General features: G+C 52.9%; 1 protein-coding gene across 1 annotated transcript; it reads right to left on the bottom strand.

The window, feature by feature from the left end:
- Positions 1-2,228: 2,228 nt before the first annotated feature.
- Positions 2,229-21,335, bottom strand: LFNG (LFNG O-fucosylpeptide 3-beta-N-acetylglucosaminyltransferase). The gene is made up of 8 exons (XM_039492213.1): positions 20,745-21,335; positions 9,074-9,122; positions 7,353-7,452; positions 6,774-6,927; positions 6,338-6,423; positions 5,720-5,885; positions 5,013-5,098; positions 2,229-4,568 (listed from the first exon to the last, which is right to left on the bottom strand). The coding sequence occupies exons 1-8, from the start codon at positions 21,162-21,164 to the stop codon at positions 4,502-4,504; spliced, it is 1,128 nt and encodes a 375-aa protein (XP_039348147.1). The 5' UTR covers positions 21,165-21,335; the 3' UTR covers positions 2,229-4,501.
- Between the last annotated feature and the right edge of the window lie 1,017 nt (positions 21,336-22,352).

Below are 22,352 nucleotides of genomic sequence, written 5' to 3'. Positions count from 1 at the left end.
GGGGAGACTGAAGACCTGAGGCCTGTCTAAGCCAGCCACTTAAGGTGGGGGGGGGGGGTGCACAGGGCCACAAGATGCAACATTTCACAACTGAGTCTAGTCTCACTGCACACCCTCCTTGAAGCCTCAAACACAGCCCTGGAGAGGTGACACCTCTGCCCCATGTACACTGATGGAGACATGATTTGTAATAGCAGCAGCACGGAGAAAAGAACGAGGCCCAGAGAGATGTGCCAGACGTTGAATACAAACCACACAGAGTTGAGTTAGTGACTGGCACGGTGAGTGTGGCCTGTCTAAATCACACTGGCAGGATCCGCTGGAAGTTTTAAAGCATATTGAATTGCTTAGTCTTGCTCTTCTGCTTGCTATTTCTGGCTGATTGAAATTTACACCTAAGCAGTTTTTGGTGGGCGTGCAATGTAGCTTCTGCAGTATGTACCCCTGAGCTAAGAAGCTGGCACGCTGGGCTGTTGAATCTGGCTAGCTAGATTGATTCCAAAGTCTGTATTAACCCCCAGCCAATGAAAAAATTTCTTCAGATGGCAAATGCCCAAACCTCACTGCTGACGGCGCTGCCAGCCACATCAATACTGATTTGGGTCACTGAGGCATTGCAAGCTTTTCATGTGAGCTACTGCACTTTAGTTTCCCAGCAGAGTCTGGGCCAATGTTCTTATGTGTTGAGCCCTGATGAAACCACAACAGAGCGAGCAATAGGAAAATACGCAGGCAAATATAGCCTGGTATCATTTCCCAAGGATGGCATGGGCCTTTCCGGAGCCTGGAACTAGTGAATGGCTCAGGAAGAACTTGCTGCACCCGCCCTGGGGGATCATTTTGATGCTCTCGAATGTGATTCATGTTCCAATAGTGCTTCTGAAGTCTGTTTCACTTGACCTTTTTTCTCCCTGTGGGTGGGTAGTGCTGTGCCCGCTTGCAGTTGGTGCTGGGTGACTCATTGCTCGGAAGGCAGGCTTGTGGGACGTGTGATAACGGAGGAGCGGGCGCAGAAAGCAAGTGCCAAAGCACACCCAGCACCAGCCACCAGAGTGCTTTTTTTGTTTGTTTGGGTGTTTTTTTTGCTTTGACACATGCTAACTTCCTGTTCGGTTTGCAGCTTAAAAATACACCCCAGGATACGCAAGAAATTCAAGTGAAACTGGAATTGACTGTGTCAGATGAAAAGTTTGACACTCGCATCACAAGCCCGTCTGGGGTTTGGGGGCAGGGCGGGCATGGGGAAGTTTCACTCTGGGCCCAGGGTTAACAAATGATTGTTTCTTACTACTGGGATGTGTGTGTGTGAGACGTCGCTGATGGAACCAAGCTGGGGGGTTGGGGGCGCGAGGACACTACAGCTCAGAAGCTCGAGAGAGCTTTTTTTAAACAGAGGGTTGTTGGCTAACGTGATGTAGGCTCCGGGGTTATTGGGGAGTCCAAGTGCGTGTTCCCAGAGAGCAGGAGCTTTCCGCCTGCCCTTGTTCATTAGGGTGAAGTACCAGGGGTTAGCAGCTCTGCAGCAAGCCCCCTACCAAAAAGGGGTGTAGGGCTGTGCCTGCTTGCTGGTGGTACACTGACCGGCAGGAACGTGCATGGAGGTGTGGGGAGGAGGGAAGCAGGACCATGGGCCTCCCCCATAATCAGTGGGGCCACAGTACTCCTCCGACTGCAGGGCCATGGCAGGCAGTGAGCAGAGAGAGCTTCCCGGCCCCAGGGCCACAGAATATGCCCCTGCAAAGGCAGTCAAACAAATTTCCATGCACACCCCTGCAGACTGGCCTAGTTTTGAGGCTCTTAAATGTAAGATTAGTGCTAGAGTTTGCACGGCCCCCGTGGGGAAAAGGGACCGGCAAACCTGCCCCCTGAGTGATGATGGCTGCATAGGAATCTCCCTGTATTTTTTGCAGTCACTGCAGGTGCAGGCTTTTGGAAGAGGGCTCCATTAGACAAGCCTCCTCTTGAGAGTCGGACGTAGGTCCAGGGTGGAGAGAATGCGACGCTGGCTCAGGTTAGCTACTGCAGCCTGTGGGGCATGTTCACGGAACAGCCTTGTTGGGAGTTTGTTGTTGGTCTATCGTGTCGGAGGGGTATGGGCTGCAAAACCTTCGGCCCGAGCCATCCTTGAGGACCTTTATGCAGGAAATGGTTTGCGGTACGTCTTTGTATGGGAGTGATGCCAAATACTCAGGATGCAGTTCAAACTAGAGACAATAACCATGTGCCAGTGATCAGCAAATAAGCTGCTTTATTGAAAGCAAAGAATGATGGTTACCACAGGGTTTCCATGGTAACTATCAGGTTTAATTCCCTGAGAACACGTCATTTCTTTTCCAATCTATTTCTTTTAAACACATACTAGTTATGAAAAGCAGAGAGTGACGTTCCAGATACTGGAACACATAAATTAAGGTAAGTGAGCGTTATAAGACATTTCAATTTCATTTTCAAACAGATTTCTCAGAAGATTTTGTTTTTTTTTCCGATCCACAGAAAATGTATAAAAAAATTTCAACCCTAGATCATTCTCAATTAAAAAAAACAGCACAGTAAAAAAAATTACTGTCGCAATAAGATATTTACAGACGCACCCATTATGGGCCATTTTCACTCAGCCTCTCATTGGAAACATACAGTTCTGCCTCTGCCCACATATCCATGCAGAGCACAATTAGCCCTCACCCCCTGGGCGAGGAAGCTTTAGGTCAATGTTAGTGCAGGAGCAGGGGATTTGCACAGCCAGGAGTGTCTGTCCACTGGAGCAGGTTATGCAGCAAACTACAGTTGTCTCCCTTCAGCTGCGGATCCTCCATTGACCAGAGGGGGCACTGTTGAGCAGCGCAAGGCGCTCCTTTTCCCACAGCACTAAGGCCCAGATCCTCACAGGGATTCAGGCTTCTGACTCCCATTGCGTTCAGCAGGCCAGCGACCATGATCCAGCATCTATCTTGAGTCTCCACCAGGCCCCTAGCTACTGGGCCAGCCCAGAAATGGTGCTTGGGAGAAAGGGGTGTTTCTTGATAGCTGCTTGCCCAACTTCTCTCCTCCCCTCGAGCTCAGTGGTGAATGGGACCAATAGCTGTGGCAGAGACTTATGCATTCAGGGGCTAATGCTGATCTCACAATACCGACGGGACTAACTCCATTGTAGCCAGTGGAATTGCACCAGTGGGGCACCCAAATTGGACCCTTAGTGGCAATCCTCCCAGTACTCTTTATTCCCCATCTGCATGAGCATCTAATGCCCCCGGACAGACCCAGCCTGAATGTTTTCGCTCCACTGAACCTGAAGTATTCATTGGTATACACAGTGCATTGTATGTATGTTAATAATTGGCCCTGATGGACACTAGTGTTAGGGACAAAACATTTGTAGCACTTTTCCCCCTCCGCGAAGATGCTCCAGAGGCAAGGGTAAGTGGGCAGAGACTTTGCACTGAAGGGAGACGTTATGTCTCCATATAAATATAGCATAAACATGGACACAGCATGTATGCATCTCTTTGCAACCCTCCCCCACCCCCTTTATAAATGTCTTTAAATTATCCTATATAAATACTGCATAGCTTTATAGTACTGAAAATATTTCAGTGAGGCATAGGGAACTCCAGTGAACAGAGTCAACATTGATTCTCGGCTTCCACCACCAATCCCTCTCCTTGCTCCCCTTCCCCCAGCCTGTCTCCCTTCAGTGCTACAGTGAGCTGGGATTCTGAGAGTCCAGCTCGAAACACAACAAAGTACAAAATTCCTCCAGGGCATTTCCTGGACTCAGATCCAGTGTGTCCAGAGAACTGCCCCTGGAGCCAGCAAACTTCCCCTGCTCCCCCCAGCATTGGAGGGAGGCAAGAAAGGGGAGCAGAAGGGAGGTATTAAACCCCCCCTCCCGCCACAACTATTATCAATGAACCTTCATCTGAAACAGTATCCGGAGCCGAAGGGTTGGGGGAGGCAAGTGAATGGGGTGGGTAGGTAGTGGAATAAAGCAGCTTGGCTTTCTGGGAAGCGGGAAGAGAAGGGAGCGAGGGTTGGGCAGAATGGGATAGAGAGAACATTTAAAAGTAAAATTCCAGGGGAAAAAGAACGCCATGGCAGTAAAGAGCTGGCCCAGGGCACACACTTATTCCACATACATTCTATGAGAATTGCAAACACTGCAAAGCAACATGTAGAGCCACGCAGGCTGGTGTTCAGGACACTTACCCTTCACAAGCCAGCCTGGACCCTGGGCCACACGTGTAAGTGCTCAGGGCCGAGCCTTTCCCACCTACCCCCGGCCTGTCAGAGGAGGCAGCAGACAGCACCACAAAAATCTGCTCTCTCCGCCTGCAGGGGAGATGAGGGGCCGCACAGCAGCCTATAAACCACACACACTGTGCATTATCACAGCAATAATAACCATTCGCCTCGCAGCAGGGAAATCACATGCACACATACAGGTCCCACAAGCCCTTCGGATACCAGGGAAACTTGGGACGAGGTTGACGGGGACAAGCGTCTCCTAGTACACCACATTCGGGGGGCACCATGGCGTGTCTGGGTACAGCAAGCAGTGAATGGAGCGGAACCTGCAAGAGAGGGAAACACCAGCGATCAGCACCCGAGCCAAGACCTGCTCACAACACTTACACCTCTTTCCCATAGCTGCATGCAGCAGCCGGGCGAAGGCTAGTTCTTTGAGGGTCTGTCTACACTGCAGCTCCGAAGTGGGACTGCAGCACGTGTAGACAAACCCGCACTACAGCAAAGCTAGCTTGAGTAACAATCGCAGCGAAGCTGCACCAGCATGGGTGGTGGCCATGTGGGTATGGACCCAGGGCCCTAGGCAGGCAGCTTACAGCTAGCTCAGGTACGTCTACAAGTGCTGCAGTCCCACCTCCTGATTGCCTGAGGGTCATTTCAATCGCTCTTTGCCTGTCTTTAAAGCCCAGGCTTCCTCGTTGTACGGGGGTAAAAGGAGGAACACATCTGGTTGCACATGAATGTGGGGGTCTGAGGAAGATGCAGCTCACCTGGATGGATCCTCATCAGCGGAGAAAGCTCCCTTCATGTGGATGGAATTCCTCTTGTTTTCAAACATGCCATAGCTCAGCGTCACCTGGAGAGCACAAAGGTGAAGGTGTTGCTAGGGCAAGACGCTGCTCTTGACAGAGGGGCAGCATGGCCCAGTGATTAGGGCACTAGCCAGGACCTTGGAGACCTGGGTTCCAGATCGTGCTCTGCCACAGACTTCCTGTGTGACCTCGGGCAAGTCACTGAGTCTCTGTGTCCTATCCGTACAATGGGGTAACGGCCTTGCCCTGCCTCACAGGCAGGGTAGGAGGGAAATACAGTAATGACTGCAAGGCACTCAGGCACTGTGATACGGTCCAGTAGCGAGGTCGCTGTCTCGTTTACAGCACTAGGAGAGCTCTAGCAGAGATAACCCAGGGGTTTGGAGCCTCCTTCCTGCTGAGGTGGTGTCACTTTGGGTTCAATCCCAGGTTCTCAAGAGTAATTTCCTAAGTTCCTGGCCCATTGTGCACTGGGATAAGGGGCCTGCTGCTCATTGCACACAGCTATCCTGGTCCTGTGCCCATGCAGGAAGGGGGAGAACAGAAATAGCCCCGCTCTCCTGTTCTACCTGTGACCATTACCAGGGCTCTAGGATCTGACTATGTGGCCCTTCCCTGGCCTTTGCACTAACTCTAAAGTGCTTCTTGGATGCGGCCAGGTTTACCTGTTTGTGAATCTCTGTCTTGGGCACCTGGTGGAGGTTCTCCAGGTGGGAGTGGAAGAGATTACTCCGGATAAGCTTCACTCCTAGCACGGACTCTATGATGTACCCGATGGTGCAGTCATCTGGCAGGCGGATCTTCTCTGCTGTGCTCATGAAATGACCCCCACTGTAGGAGACAGAAGGGAGCACGTGAGTTCACCCTGCACTGAGTTAACTATCCTCAACGCTGCGCCAATGGGTCTCAACCCGGAGTTGGAGATGCCCTACCTCCTGATGGGGCAGGGGTGGGAGGAATTCAGCCTCTCTGCCCTTTCAAATGACCTCAACCCTGGCTTACAGAGAGAAATGTCTTTAGGACTAGAGCAATTTAGTCTCCCTCCTAACTTCTTTGTGGGTCTCTTCTGAACACCCAGTCGGATGATGTGGACTTCAGTCCACTAGATGTTGGGATGGAATCAACGAAGTCCACAAAGAGTTGGACTTCAGGATGCAGTTGAATTTCAAGTCACCAGTGATCTCTGATCTCCTGTGTCCTCCCCCATCGTGACCTGCACAGAGGTAATCCAGGACTTCCTAGAAGTTTTATGAAACATCAGTGCCAAGTGCTGATTCCCTTACCTCGCCCATGGGCTCATCTTCAGCGCCAGCCCGCGACTAATACAGAAACCTGCTCCCCCAGTGGCAAACCAGAAATGAACAGGATGCTGCGAAAAAGACAGGAAGCAAAACAGTGAGGCTTAAGACCAGTCCTTTTCCCTGTCTCCTCGTGGACTTCTTACTAACTTAGGCAACACAAAGAGAATTCTCCCAATTGTCTCGACTGCTCCTGGGTGGGTTAAACTGACCCAAATCTCCATCTGCACACAGGAGGCACATCCAAGCCTGGTGCTGAGGAGTGGGTCCCTGTTAAAGTCATCATTTCGGAATGGAGATGGACATTTTTCAACATATCACCAGCTCAGTGAAAGCTGGAAACCCCCCACTTTGGGCTCAGTTGGCCAATGGACTTTTGCCTCCTGTTAGCCCAAGTAAACCCACTGTCCTACTCTCTTACCATCTTGTTCTCACTGATCCGCTCTGTGGCTTGAATGGGTCGGTCCAGACTAGGTTTGCCGATGTAGATGTCCTGTGTGTGGGGGTAGCCAGACAGCAACTTCACCAGGGTCCGGACATTCACATAGTTATCATCATCCACATGGCAAAACCACCTGGAGCAACAGAAGCAACCCAGTTAGTCCGGTAATAGTCAGCACTCCCAGAGCTCCTTCCAGCAGAGTGCTTTACAACGCAACCGTAGGTAGCTGTTATCCCCATTCAGCACAGGGAAAATAAGGTGCAGAGAGTCTGAGTGATTTAATCAAGGCCACGCAAGCAGAACCCGCTCCTAACCCCCTGCACCAGTCACTAGCGCATCCTGGGGCAAGGCCTGTCCATGGAAACTGAAAGAATCAGGCAGCCACATTGTAGCTGGTCACCAGAAGGCTCTGCAGCTTGAGTCCTCCCCCGCATTCCCAGCACTTTCACCTGGCCACACATGTGGTCTCACGTGTGTACAAACTGACATGCATACGGACACACCCAACACGCACTCTCTCGCTCGCTGTCTTTCTCTGGACATTAATTTCCTTCTTACTTTCTCCCGGACTCGATGAACTTGTCGTACTCCACGGCCATCTTGCAAGACAAAGCCTGGCGGCTGTGGGCAGCGGAACAGTTGGTGTTGATGACATTGGCTGCGGTGGGAAGAGGGTGGGGGAGAGAAAAGGGACAGGACAGTCAGTCCGATGAGTCTCTCGCTCGCTCCAAAACCACAATCAAGCTGCTTGAACGAACGAAACTGCCTGTCCACCAGCCAAGGCTGCCCAGGAAGCAGAGGTGGCAGGGAACTGCCCCCTCACTGAGTGCAGGGTTCACAGGCAGCAGCAGGGGCAGCTACTTTCCTCGCCCGTACAAGGGAAGGGAAGGGAAGACAGTCCTGTTATCCTCTCTGTAGCTGGCCAAGAGAGAGCGTCCTAGGAGCAAAGGGAATTGTTTCCAAGGCTGCGTGAGATAAAGTGAGCTTAAGAGTTCTTACAAAGGGGTGTTGCCGAGTCACGAGAAGGAGAAGGGATCGGCCTATCTCAGCACTACCCGTGCTAAGCACACATTTGGCCACCACATCCCTGCATTGCAGGGCTGTGCACTCAGCCCCCAGAAAGGGGGCGGGTGGAGCCTGTGAACTGGATCCTCTAGCCCCTCTGCTAAGGTCTGTTAGCCAGAATCCTGGCCTATTCATGCTGCATTTTCCCAGCACCGGCCACCTGTTATTTGCTGGGCCATCTCAAAGGGAATTGATTCAGGGCCTGAAAGGGAATCATTTACATCAGAAGAATAGGGAGGGCCTGCCCCAGACTCGAGGGGAGGGGCTGCTGAATAAACACTCACTGAGTAAGTCCCTTTCCCGCCCGCTGGTGAAAGCTACTTGGGTTCCAGTTAATCACAGCGCTCTGATGGGAAAAATCCCTAGAAAGGCACCTTGCTGCTCTCCCCTGCCTCAGAAGGGAGGCACAGGATCAAACCGCTGCAGGGCAGATGGCTGCACTGAGCGCTTTACCAAGGGCAGGTCGGGGAAGGGATGATGGCACTGTCGTTTGTGACCTCCATTATCTCTGACAGGGGAATCTCAGCTGGGTATCTTCCCCAGAGGCCACCACTGAAACAAGCCGCCTCGTTCTCAGAGCAGCATTCTCCTCACTCTGAGATCCTCAAGGGGGCGCCACCACCGCATTCAATTTCTGCCCCAGCCTTGAAAGCCACCTCCTGAGTCCTGGCTTGGAGTAAGACCAGGCCAAAGGGCACAAATCGGGGTACTGTGAATTAGTAAAGGGGACAGCCAATGATTTCAGTGGTGTCACACTGATGTAACAGAGGGCCAGACAGCCACAGGTGCTCAGCACCCACCAGCTCCCTTTGTGACCAGCTTTTTCAGAACAGATCTGCGCCCAAATTGCTCAGCTGGCTTGAAAATCCGGCTGCCTGTTTTGCACCTAAATGCTGTTTCAAAAATCTGGTGCCAGCTCTGAAAATTCCAGCCCAAGAGCAAAAGTTGGCCTCTTTTAACTATTTAAGAAAAGTTTTCTACCATCTAAAGCTCCCCCCATCCCACCCCCCAGATGGTTTAGTCCTCTCGTTCCTGAAATCATGGAGCGGGAGGGAGGGAAGTAACTTGGGAGGCAGAACTACTCCAGCCTCAGAGAGCAACGACACGTTCATCTTGCGCTTACTGCTGGATTCAAAGAGCCCACTGAGGTGCCTAAACTTCTACCAGGCTCGCGCCAGCCAGAAAGGAGACCAGCATGGGACTGGTGGACTCACCTGTGCGTTTCTTCAGTTCCTCATCCTCCCCATCGGTGAAGATGAAGGTCTGAAAGAGACGATAACACGTCATTAGAATTGACATGACCGCAGGCCTGCAGCTTCGTGCCTTTCCCTTGGGGGAATCTACGTCTGCTGCATTCCATTTTCCAAAGACTTCCAGGCAGCAGGTGCTGCTGGAGGAAAAGGGCCAGCTACTGACCACGGCTATTGCCCAACCGCCCTAACTGCGGGGTCGGAAAGGGCAGAAAGTGACTTCAGCACAATCAAGGCCTGCTGGAAGGGGGTGTTGATCAAGCTTTTTGTAATGGTTCTGTCTTAGCTGCACTAGAGGCTGAACCATTCAATACCCATCAAGGGGTCGGGGGAGTGGGTGCTTGTCACTCATTTCTTCTTAAGGCCCAAAGCTTAACCCTAGATCCAAGCACCCCTGAACTTGGAGGCAGTTTGGAGACCAGCTCTGAGCTCTGTGGCTCCAGCCCGTCTCTGCTTCTCTTTAAGGAAGCTATTGGGTTAAAAATCTCAGCCTAATGACCATACTGATCACAGCCCATCACAGAGCGAGGATAACAATCAATACACTCATTGGAAGTGGGGAAGAGGGTGGGTACCAGGGCTGTGCGCTGGGATTGCTGGACTGGAGGAAATTTTGGAAAACGGAAGGATTTGAAGGATCTCACTGAAACACACACACAGCAAACGTCTCCCTGACAAGAGGGAAAGGTGCCTACGGTTTCACCCTGAAAGCAGGTGTTTCCCCTTCAAAGTAGCTGGGTGAGATGCACACCCGCTGCGCCTTCCTCTGCAGGGAGCCAAGTGTCTTCATTTTAATCCCCATCTCTGCCCCCCGCCACACACCCCGTAAAAAAAATAAACAGCACAGAAGGCCTGACAGGGAAGCAAAGGGTTAAAGCTCCCCTTGCCTCAGGGGAGAGAAAATGGAAACAGTGTCTGCACCGCCTGCTTCCCAACCTCCTCTGCGGTGGAGGTGTGTCGTCCCCCCCACCCCCCGTTTTGAGCTGCAGTCACAGTTACTTGGGTTTTACCACGCGTGTCTGCCCACATCTCTGGAACATCATTTCACTGCCAGGGCCCAAGTGTGTAACAACATGGGCCTTCAGCACAAAGCCACAGGGCAAGGGGCACAACCTAAGAACGCAGCGGAGGCCTCAGTTTCTTTAATTGTATTGAGTTTTCCATGATCCTGCTGTTGAGCTACAGCATATGCTGTGAATAAGCACCAGTGGGATTGCACCAGATAGATGTGGGGTGGAGAGGGATGTGGGGCTGAGTGGAGGGACCTACAGTCACATGTAATGAGATGCAACTGAGCTGTGGCCTCGCTTAGAGACAACATGCTAAGGAGCCACTCTTGCTCCCATTGAAACCAGAGGGGTTCTGTCACTGACGTCAGTGCTGGCTCAGGCCCTGAGGCTCATGAGTGGAACTGTGTCTTTCCAAAGGCTTGCCCTGGTCAGCCCACCTGGCTCTGCTAAATACTGTGTGCACGGGCCACTGCATGGCTATAAGCAGGTGTGTTTGCACTGCTTGTCCATGGTGTGCAGAGGCAGCCTGCTGGCTTCATCCCACACCTGTGTCAACAGCATGCACCCACTTGGCTCTGTCCCAGCACCCTGAGCTAGCACCCCCCCCCCTTCTGCGGCCTCCACGCCTGTCTCAGAGCCTTTGTTTATTGAGCTGGAGGTCAGGTGGCAGCAGCTGCTTAGCTCTGGCACGAGCCCGGCTTCGCCCAGCTTGCTGGGACCAGGGTGTCAGCCTTGATCAATGCAGCTCCCTGCACCTGTCTGTGTGCTCGTGTGTGTGCAGAGCGGGGTGCACCTCCACCCCTGCACTCAGCCAGCTTCCCAGGTAACTGAATCGCCTTCAACTGCCGCTTGGACTGGTGCCCAACGGCAAACTCCACACACACACCCCCCAATTACCTGAGCCACCTGCCTGGCCGCACTCCCTTATTTACATAGCTAATTCTCAGCATATGTTGGCTGGCTCCAGGGGACCATCTTACTGGTTTACCCTGGACTTTTTTGGGGGGGAATGGGGGGGTGGGAGGCAATGGAGGGGTGAGAAAGCAATCTCAATCAATCAGCGTGTAGCAAACAAAGCCACAGAGAGAGAGAAGAAACCACAACCAGCTGCCAAGCGCTGTAAAAACCAGACACGCACAAAAGCGCAAAGGAAGAAAGACAAAGAGAAATTGGAGGGGGACAGAGGCCTGGGAACGATGAATTACAAGTGAACTGGAAATTCGTCGCCACCCATCAGTCAGTCCAGCCCCACAGTGGGATTTTTTTGTTCCAGGAGTGGGGAACAATAGCTTGAATGCGTCTGCCTGACTTTACTCAGTCCAGGAGAGTTAAGCAGCAATGCGTTTGCTCCCCCATTAGCATACAGCTGGGCTGGTTAACTCGGGGGAGAGGGAGGGGAAGCCAAGTTTGTTTGCTCAGGTCCCCGGGGTAGGGAAGTGGCTGGGAAGAGCAGACACTGCAGGGCTCCTGAATGGAAAGGGGGGGCTGGGCCCTGGGCTCACTGGGGGTGGTGGTTGCAAGTGGCCTTTTTGGTCTAAGAGAACAGAGCTGACCTGAGGCATGAAAGCCAATCTACCAACGGGGGCATGTAGCCATCGCGCAATTGCATATGTGCCAGTGCTTCCAGGAAAGGTACAAGATGGCTTGGACAGACAGCACCTGAGACCGGGGGGGCAAGAGTGCACATGGGCTTTGCTCCTTCCCTAAGAAAGGGGATCCCGCATGGGGGGGAACCTCACACAAAGGGCTGGGTGGTGTTACAATGCCTAAGAAGAGTTTGTCACACAAAGCAAAATAAGGAGGCTCAACTCTCAGGCTTCACGGCATTAGCTGCTCAGTTACAGGGCCCACGGAGGAATGCCCCCCGCCCCCAACATGGGCTAACAGGCATGGGGCAGTCAGTTGGAGGGAGTGTCACGGAGGGCAGGGCATAGGCATCACCTAGCTGTCAGCATCAGGAGCAGGATGCTGCACTAGCGGTGGTAGGGCCCAGGCTAGGTTCAGGGCTGGGGAACGGGACGGTATGACTTGATCCTCCCTGTGGCACAACGGAGATCGCTCACCTGGCCTGGGGGGCGTGGAGGGAGAGGGCAGGCAAGAGAGAGAGACAGACACACACACCCCCACCCACCCCCAACTGGAGAGGCGAGGCCTGTGGCTGCGACTGCATTCTGAGATGAGTTGGTTTGGTCTCAGTCACGGTGACTGCCAATGGTGGGCATCCTCCCCCTACTATCCATTTAATCACTCTCTTTGGAATGTGTCAAAGGGGGCCAGCAGCCGGGGGCGGGAGACCAGATCCCTTGCAGGATGCCCACGGGGGATTTAATGCAGAGGAAAATGTTTGCTTGATTAGATCAGGAACGATGTCTCCGGCAACTGTGTCTTTGCCTGCTCCAAAAATAACCCCCCAACTAATCCTCCAGCTCAGCTGCTATAAATAGGCTGAAGTGAACATTTGTTTATTATTAGCCAGCATTGAAAGTTGTTATTCCGATGATGCCGCCCCTCCCACACACAGGAGACAATAACTATCTCCCGGCCTCTCAGAGGAGCACTCTGCCACTACTCCTCGCAGGCAGGGAACTGCGTGACCCCTTGGACGGAAACTCAGCCTGCCCGCCTGTCTCCCTGCTGCCTGGGCAGGAAGGGTAGAGCCTGCACCCAGCCCTACATGATACCTCAGAGGGACTATCTCGCCTTTGCAGGTTCACCGCCTCCCACCCTCTTCCTGCATCTCCGCAAAGCAGGAACCCAGCCAGAAGGTTCAATTAAAACCAAAACAATGACAGCCTCTCTCTCTCTTTTTTTTTAATTAGCTTGTCTACATTTCTTGTAGATGAGAACTCCCGTTTCTGTGACCTCCCCCCCTCACGGGCAGGTTTCCAGGATCCGCTATAGGACACAGGGCTCTATAGGCAGGTCAGCTGGGAGGAAAGATGTCTGGGGAGAATGGAAGGGAGGAAATAGACCAGAAGAGAGGAAAAGTGGAAAAGAAAGGCAGATGGGGATGTGTTTGTTCCCTGCCAGGATTACAACAAAGCCTGGGGATTCGCTGCCTCTCAGCCACACAGTTCATCCTCCTTGGGCCTGGAGAGTCCCCTCTCTAAGGCAGTTACGGTCTCAGATCTGCTATGTGGTTAGATAGTCAATGGATGCAGCGCCCCATCCTTAACACTCCCCTTCGATTTAGATCAGGGGTTCTCAGACTTTTGTACTGGTGACTCCTTTCACACAGCAAGCCCCTGAGTGCAACCCCCCCTTATACATTAAAAACACTTTATATATTTAACACCGTTATAAATGCTGGAGGAAAAGCAGAGTTTGGGGTGGAGGCTGACAACTGCTAACTTACATTAAAAGCTTTTCTATTCTCTCTCTGCACATCCCAGATACCCAAATCTCCAGCTGTGATGCTCAGGTCACAGCTGAAGCTCTCTTGCTAAAGCACAATAACAGAACTTTGCACATTCCCACTGATGACTTGAGACTCAACATGTATTTTGAAGCTGCTAGGAGAGGGATACAATGAAAAGCCAGGACAGAGCCTCCCAACATGGTCTTCGTTCGTTGGGAAGCCTCATTTAACACTTGAAGAGCCTTCGTGGGGATCCCAGCAAATGCACAGCAGCAGTGTATTGTGTAAAAGCCAGTGTCCCAGCCAGTGGGAGCTCACCACAGCATCTGCAAGGAAACCTTTGGTGATAGGTGGGGAGATAGTTGATTTTTAGTGTAAACTGTAAGGTGCGAGGATTAGCCTGTGCACATGTACACACATAGTGCATCTATCAGCTCTGAGCCTGATTCCCCTCTCCCCCCACGGTAACTCCCCTGACTTCAGTGCAAAATGCTGGACCTGACCAAAGTTACTCCTGACTGACAGTTGTATAAATGGGAGGTGAATCAGGCTCTGTAGGCCTCCACTTAGTCATGAGTTGCACCTCCCTAGATCTGGGATTCAGTTCCATAAATGTCTGGAGGACCAAAGCACGGGCCAGGCTGCTGTTAGCGGGCAGAGGTGCTCTGGCCTCTGTGAACACTCTCCCTTCCCCTCTCCTTCAGAGTCTCTCGCTTGGCATTGGTTAGAGCTACTTCTGCTTTAGGAGTGCAAGGAGTTACATCGCTCTTTTCTCCCCCACGCTTAAGTCCCCTTGTCTCCGCTTGCTCAGTGGCTGCATTGTCTGGCCAGGGACCCTGACTCGGGACACACAGGAAGCCTCATTGTTCTAAAAGCTGCAATTTAAAGAAACACAGGATGCCAAATCCTTCTCCAACAATAGCGGCCACCGAAGAATAAGGCCAGGACAATGCACTTTACCCTGCCAGGTTCCTTAAACTGCGGCATAATGGGGCTTGGAGAGAGACATCAAGCCACTGGTGTGCGCCTCCCCCCCCATTCTGTACCACAGGGATTTGCTAGAGGAACTCAGCTCCCAGCACAGGGTGCTCTCCTATCTGTTCTGCTGCTGCACAGCATGTCCTGCCCAGCCTGGCCCAGCTCCCTGCATGGGGGAAGGAGAGACTGCCAGTCCAGACTGTCACATGGGGGAAAGGTTTTTCCTCCATTTCTCTTTTCTTAGTGACTCACTTCCCCTTATTTGCAGTGAAATCCTAGCTCAGCCCTTGCAGTTGCTCACAGCTCCCCGGCTGATCTTACTTGGTGACTAACAGTGTGGATGGCAGGATCCAGCCATAAGGCTCCTATTCCACCCACCTAGCAACCAGGGAAAATTGGTCCCGACCATCTCTGCTCTTGTCCTTTGTCCAAGAGCGAGTCTCAATTTTGTTGCATCTTAAAAACGGACCAGAAATACCTTCAGAGATGACACTCTCAGGAGACAAACGGCTGTGTCTTACTGCTGACCCTCTCCTCACCCACTCCTGCCTCAATTGAATTGAAAACAGGAACCAACATGATGCATGTTGCACAAAGGACCTTATGACCATCCATTGCACAAGTCTCATCCCTCCCTTTCCCGGCACTGGTGTCATTTCCCCTCCATCATGCGTGACGCTTGGCCTGATCTGGTAAGGGGCTGCGCCCCTTCAGCTCCCATTGAACCCAAGGAGAGCTCAGGTGCATACAGTTTCTGGGGTCCTTGGAGCGGGGGCTTGCCAGTGTTATGTGTCTAAAGCACCATGCTCTCCTGCAAGAAAGAATGCAATGACTTTAACCTGGAGGACAGTGCCTAAAAGTAGACAGCCCTCCCTGGCCCTAGGATGTTTTGGGGGGGAGACACCTGTGCGCATTGGTTGATCTGTCAGGTGGCAACTGTGTCATTTTGAAATTGGCACTGGGAGGATCGCAGCAGGTTTGGCTGGATGGTTCCAGTTCATCGCTGTATCCTCCAGATGGAAAAGTCACTACTCAGGGGAGGAAGGAGGAGAGAATTAGCCGCTGGAACAGGTTCCTGCCTGGCTTTTGTCCCCTTGCAGCACATGTTTACTGCAAACAAACCCAGCTCCAAACAGCAAGTACAAAGCTAAAAAAAAAAAAAAAAAAGGCAGCTGGGGAGAAAGTCACCAGCTCATTTCAATGATTAGTTCGATGGCCCTGGCCTCTTTCTTGCCTAGCTGTCTGAGTGTGACTTTCCCCTGCTGCAGGGGCTGGGGGTGGCACAGAGACCCCTAATCTCAGAACATGATCTTTTTAAGCAACAGGAGCACGTGAATCCTGAGGTTACAAGGCATCCCCAAACAGGAGCAGCGCGCGCTCTCGCCCCTTCGCTTTTCAGTAACAGGAAGAGTCCTCTTCTCTGTAATTTAAAACGCTATTATTTTTAATAATCCCCCTTTGAACAATGAGCTCCTTGTGCAATGAGGGACCCACCCCTCTCTCCCCCTACTTCACGCTCTACACGTGTCTTTCGCAGACTTATATTTCAAGTGCTTTTATTGAAGTCTGAGTAAAAATACCTCATTGCTTGGGGCATGCAATTAACAGCATTACACGCCCCCAGATCATCGGGTGTCCAAGGATAACCCTGCCCTCCATTTAAAACAAATACCGTCTCCCATAGAATACACCCCTGCCTGGGAGATCTGCCTTCATACAGGCCTGAGCCTGAGAAGGAATGAGCATCTACAGCTCCTGTAGACGTCAGCTGGTGTTGCAGCGGGCTTAGCACCTCCCCGATTCAGGCCCCATATGTGTTTGTCTTTAACCTGCCCAGGTTTGACGGGAGAGGAGCTGTGCACTTAACCCAGGGAGCTGTCACTCCCCTCTGGACGGGAACTGCAGTGGAGTGGCCAGAACTGGCTTGGCATGGCTCCGACAGCCAAGTTCCACCTGCTGGGTTGGACAGAGCCCACACCTGTGTTTGGAGTGTAAACAGGACACAGAGCTATACTTGCTGTGTACACATGAATGCATAAGGCCCATTGGGAGCATGTCAGCACACAGCACACCCCAGCAGGCCGTTACCCCCGAGGACAGGGATTCTAGCCAAGGTGCTAGGAAAATTTGGGAACTGCCTGTGCTCTCTGGAGGTAAACACATTCCTCTTAAGTAAACTAGCTGGAATAAGTATTAGGACCTGCAATTATCTGCCAGACTTCTGGAAATGAAAATATCCTTGCAACAGAGTTAATCACGTTGCTCTTCCATGCATCTCCCGGGAGCAAGCCCACCAAGCTGCTCGGAGAACATTCACTCCGGGCCCTGTACCAGGAGCATGGTCCTTGTGCAGTCCTGTCACTGCAACTCCTCAGCCTCAGCAGGAATTCGGGGGGTGGGAGGGCTGGATGAACTTGCATTTATGATTTTGTTCACAATGTTGGGGCTTTTTTTAAGTGCAAACACTCCCCAGACCACTCTGTTGCATGCAAAGTATTGAAGTGCTGAGTCAGCCACAGCTGCAAACTCTCTTCAAAAGATGCTGGCGAGGAGGAACAACCTCTCTCCAAAAAACAGCCTGTCTGGGCTAGCTCATTTGGAGCAGGGGACTAGGCGCAGGATTGGGGGGCAGGGGTGAAGCCCAGGCCTATCCACTCTGCTCAGATAAAAGGAGGGGGGGGTCCCTACCACATGATATCATTGCAATATCTTGGATCAGACAGAACACAGGAAACCGAGGCTATTGTATGTTGAACAAAGAGTACCCATGAAGACAACACAATAGCAGTTCCCCCTTCCTATCATCTCTCCAAACTGGAACCACCTGGCAGATTTAACCCCTTCTCCCCTATTTTACTTAACCCTTTAGCCATTCATTTAAAAACAAACATGGCCCTGAGTGCAATTACAAAGAGGAAGGTTCCGATTTTGATTCAGAAGGGGAAAGGGGGATGGACGGACAGACCGGGAGGGTTGTTCTCTCTGCTTTGGCAGAACTAGACGTGTTTATTAGCCAAAGGGGATTCTGGGCGAGTCCCTAAGAATTTCCACTCCTGCCCTGCAGCCAGGGTGCAGAGTAGCATGAACGCTGGGAGGCTGTTGGCAAAACAAAAAAGAGCTGGTCCAGGACCCAGAGAAGGGAGGCCTGACTCAGACTTTTAGCACAGGCAACTCCTCAGCCGAAAACCCCCCTTAACTAATCCAGAGCGATGTTCGTATGAAGCACTGAGCTTCAGCCAGCTCTCTCGCAAGGAGAAGCTTCCAGCAAAAGCGCAGAGCTTACCCGAGGGCAGGAACTCACCACTATACCACCCACACCTCTAGGGCCCCCCCGCACACTACACTCTAAGGTGCACAGATAGACCATAAGCGAAAGCAAAAGAGGAACTAACGGTTCGGGAAGCCAGGGGCCCCCGAAGTTGCTGTTGCAGAGCTTCTTGGTAGGAGAGGGTCTCAGAGAGGAAACTGTGCAGGGGCAACAAAAGCCGTCAGGCCCGTTGAGATGGAGGGTCAGTTTCCTGGTTACCGCAGCCAGGCCAGTGTGGAAAGACTGGGACACATTCCCCCCACCCCCTCGCTGTCCTTCCGCCTGCAGGAGTTTTCAGTAACTTCAACTCTCTCTCCAAGGCTTCTCCCTCAAGTGCTGTACAAGAGCATCACTCAGCAGCTTGTCAGTTGGGCACCTCTCTGAGCTGCAGCCCCCCTGGCTTCCTGGCCCTCATCTCTAGGCAACCTGACCTGGACACCGCAAGCTCCAGCTCCCCGGTTCCCATGGAAAGCACCACACAAGAGGCTGTGAAGCCTTTTCTCTGCGCTTGGGAGAAAAGAGGCTTTGTTAGCTTGCCCAGGGGGACAGCGTGAGAGCTGAGACTCAGGACTCTGGGAATCCACACGGACAAACGAAACAAAACAAAACGCCAGAAGAAAGCCAGAGCCCATGAGAAAAAGAGAACAGCCATTCCCAGGATCGTCCGTAGGTGCTCAGGGCATTTCTCCACCTCCAGCCCACCCCCCTTCTCAGAGGCTGACGAACATAAAAGAGCAGCTAAGAGTTTCCACTAACTAACCATGGCAGGGAGAAAGAAGCAGAGCCACTGCCAGGCCTTTGAGATCTCCTGAGTAAAGGAGCAGGTCCACTCCCATAGAAGCCAGTGGCACTCACAGAGACCTTACAGCTTGTCAGCAGCAATGTGTGACTGAAGTGTCCAATGGAAGTGGTGCCGCAAGTCGGCTGCAAATTATTCCTGAGTGAGAAACATGAGTCCACCTCACCGCATGGCAGGCCCAGAGTGAGCCCGTAAGGCAATGGGTGAGGATGGAAGGGGATGAATTGGCGAGAGAAAATGGGAAAGTCTCATTCTGTTAAGAACAGGCATAATCTGCTTGGGAAGCTGTTTGATGATCAAAATAATTCCAGAGTAAGGAGAGCAAATGGCAACAGCAAGTTTCCTAAGGAAACAAGTGAATTTACTTTTTTTTTTTTTTTTTAAAGTACTAGAATAACGGACAAGACACTGGTGGAGAGTGTGAGACGACTGCTCACAAATACAGGGGGCAGAGGGAGAACAGATCAGGCTGGTGATGAATTCTCTCAGCCAAAGAGCATACTGGTGGCCAGACACAATGACTAATAATGGTCTCTTCTGGCCTTAAACTCTACAAAACCCCACAGTATTTCTGGTTACCAAAATTTCCACCCAAGCTGACTGTATTCCATAGCTCTCTCAGCCCCAGAACCCGGGGTCAGCTGATCTCTCCCTCTGTCTGTGCATTTTGAGCACACCCACCACTGCAGTATCTGGGTACCAGAAATCTACCCAGTGCCCTGCAAATGATGTCGTAATTCAGACTTGGCCTTGCACTGAAGTATCTAAGTACATGCCTGGCTTCTGAGAGGATACCACAAGAGGAAAGACATCTCCTTAGGCATCATAGCCAAGGTGCTACAGTCTACAGATGCTGGGTTCTATTTCTGGCTCTGCTGTTGCAACTTGGTGTGTTACTTTCCCTATCTGCAAGACTGGAATAATGTTAGTCACCGTGGTAAAGTGCTTTGAGATCCACTGGCGAAAAGTGCTACATGGCTGTATTATTACTGCTTAGGCTCCATATCGAGGTATGGGCCAGACGGAGCCCTCTGAAACAGAAATGCTACTTCCCCGCCATGCATACTGCTAAGACAGCCTTGTGTACAGGCTTTTAGTGAAGGTGACACGTCTCTGAAAATGCAGCTTAATTCCTTCTTTAAATAGTGAGCTGACAGCCTAGACATGGATACTCCAGGCGAAGGAAAGGGGTTTGATGTTTGCGGGGTCCCCCTCAGCAGTCTCTAAACAACCCTGAGAACTCTCAGTCCCCTCCCCTTTTCTTTATGTTAAAGAGCTCTGGACTTCAGCCCCTGTTTTACATCTGACAAATCCAGGCCAGTGACACAAATTGCATTTCATGCTCCTCATCCCCAGTCTCCTGGGGGTGGCAGGCAGAGGCAGCGAGAGGGGGAGGAATAAACAGGCACCTGAGCACTGAATACAGGGTCTCATTAAAGATCCCTGCTGCTGAGAGAACAGAGCGGCTATGCTTCAGAGGCACTTTAACCAAAAGGCTCTGGAGTGTGTAGAGGCCAGGCCCAAGATAGGACCCTGTTTCAGAGCAGATTGTGCCTATCAGCTGTGCAGGGACACTGAGTCCATCAGGATGCACCTGAATCCTCCAGCTGGGGGAAGCAGAGGGCCCCTGCTGAAAAGAGGTGAAACTTTTTTTTTTTGAATACCTATCTCATAGAACTGGAAGGGACCCTGAAAGGTCATCAAGTCCAGCCCCCTGCTTTCACTAGCAGGACCAAGTACTGATTTTTGCCCCAGATCCCTAAGTGGCCCCTTCAAGGATTGAACTCACAACCCTGGGTTTAGCAGGCCAATGCTCAAACAACTGAGCTCTCTCTCTCCCCCCTCTGCTTCACGTTAACTCCCTGGCAGCCCGGGCATGGGGAGGGGGAGATGATCCTCCCAGAGGTCCGTCCCCGCCCCCCCCCAGCAGGTTTGTTAGTAGAGCTCAATAGCAATGGAGGAACAGGGGGAGGGGTCATTGCTGGAATGTGCCTCAATTTCCCTTCCCGGGGTCAAGGGCGGGAGGCTCTGGCTGGAGGCGCTTGGGCGTGCAGGCACTAGCCGGATCACTCGGGCCTGGCACGGCTCCCTGCTGCCCCCAGGCCGGGGAGCTCACCTGCCGAAGGCTGGAGAACAAGCCCCGGTCGCAGGCAGGCTGCAAATCCCCGCGCCCCGCCACTCACCAGGTCTCTGTTCCGGGAGATCCAGGTGTCCAGCAGCAGCTCCAGCCGGGCCTTGTGGAACTTCTTGGTGGTCTTCACCGCGATGAAGACATCCTGGGCGGTGATGTCCTCCAGGGCCGGCCTCGGGGTCCCCTCCCGGCGCGGGGCCAGGCTGCCGGCTCCCTGCGCCTCCCGCCTGCCCCGGCTCAGCTTGCTGAAGTAATCGGTGAAGCTCGTCACCTCTCGCGGGGCCAAGCCGGGCTCGCCCTCCTGCGGCTGCGGCTGGCCCGGGCTCGCCAAGCTCTGCAGAGCTCGCCTGCCCCCTTCTCCTCCCAGGGCCCCCACCTGCCGCTTCTGCTGATCCGCCATCAGGACCAAGAGGCAGGTGAACATGCACCCGACCAGGAACAAGAGCAGTTTCCTTCCGCAGCTCTTCAGCATCTTCCCAACCCCCTTTACTCGGCTCAAGGCAACGCTGGCTGCACGCAGCGGGACTGAAGCGGCTCTGCCAGTGCAGCTCGGCTGCCCCGCTAAGTCCCGGCAGGTGTCCGTGCCCGGCGCTGTAGCCCCGCTCTCTCCGCAGCGACTGCCCCAGTCCGCCCGCTGCTCAGCGGCGGCAGCAATTTAAAAACTCCTCTCCCCACGCCCCCCGCCCAAACTCCCATGCCAGGCTGCCTCGGAGGGGCGGGGCTCGCCCAGGCCCCGCCCCTAAAGGGGCGGGCTCAGAACGTAGCCGGTGTCCTTTGGGCAGGGCTCCGCTCGTTCTGCTGTGGCGGCGAGTCTCCCACGTGGGCGCGCTGCCGGGGGCTGGGAGCAGGCGCCGCCACGGTACTAGCCCGGCCATTGCCAAGTTCTCCCTTATGCATCGGGCCGGTTGGGAGGCTGGGCCGTGACAGCCGCTCTTGAGACAAAGCAGGAGCTGCGCTCAGTGGGTGTTTACAGACCAGCGCCGAGGTTGTTGCAAGAGCGTTTTCTCTCCTGGTAATGCCATTTTAAGGCAGAGTGTTTCATGGGCATGGTCCAGAAAACTCCGGTCCTATGCACAGTGCTTGTACATACGTGTCACCTAATGCAAGGAGTGTTTACACCCCCAAGAAGTGAGCCAGAGAATAAGCATAATGATAATAGTATTATTATTAATAAACTACTTTCAATTGTAGCCTCAAGAGATGCAAACATTTACCCTAAATCGCCATGTCATCCTCTTGCTGTAATCCTTATCCTTCCCCACCCCATCCCTTCCCTGCTTCTCACAGCATTAACACTAGCTCCTGATCCCACCCTCAGATCTACTCAGGGCCCGTGCAAGGATGTTTAGCACCCTAGGCGAAACTTCCACCTTGCACCCCCCGCAGCAGCTACCCCCCTCCACCCTGAGGCGCCCCAGCTCACCCCTGCTCCGCGCACAAGCACCCCGAGCACGCCATCGCTGCTTCACTTCTCCCGCCTCCCAGGCTTGCAGCACCTAAGCTGATTGGCGCCGCAAGCCTGGGAGGCGGGACAAGTGAAGCAGCCACGGTGTGCTCGGGGAGGAGGCGGGGCAGGCGTGAGCTGGGGCGGGGAGTTCCCCTGCGTGCCACCCCCCCCACTTGCTGCAGGCGGCTCTCCCCTGCCCCAGCTCCCTCTGCC

The sequence above is a fragment of the Mauremys reevesii genome, linkage group 10 (genome assembly GCF_016161935.1).
Source record: "Mauremys reevesii isolate NIE-2019 linkage group 10, ASM1616193v1, whole genome shotgun sequence".
Classification (NCBI taxonomy): Eukaryota; Metazoa; Chordata; order Testudines; family Geoemydidae; genus Mauremys; species Mauremys reevesii.
This window is presented reverse-complemented; position numbering and strand designations above follow the sequence as displayed.

Bases quoted from the DNA above. Each gene is read 5' to 3' on its own strand.
- LFNG (XM_039492213.1), bottom strand. From the start codon at position 21,164: ATGCTGAAGAGCTGCGGAAGGAAACTGCTCTTGTTCCTGGTCGGGTGC. The intron at 6,424-6,773 runs GTAAGAGAGTAG...TCTTTTTCGCAG, and splicing joins GGATCAGTGAGAACAAGATG to CATCCTGTTCATTTCTGGTT. The intron at 5,099-5,719 runs GTAAACCTGGCC...TGTGCTCTCCAG, and splicing joins AGACAGAGATTCACAAACAG to GTGACGCTGAGCTATGGCAT.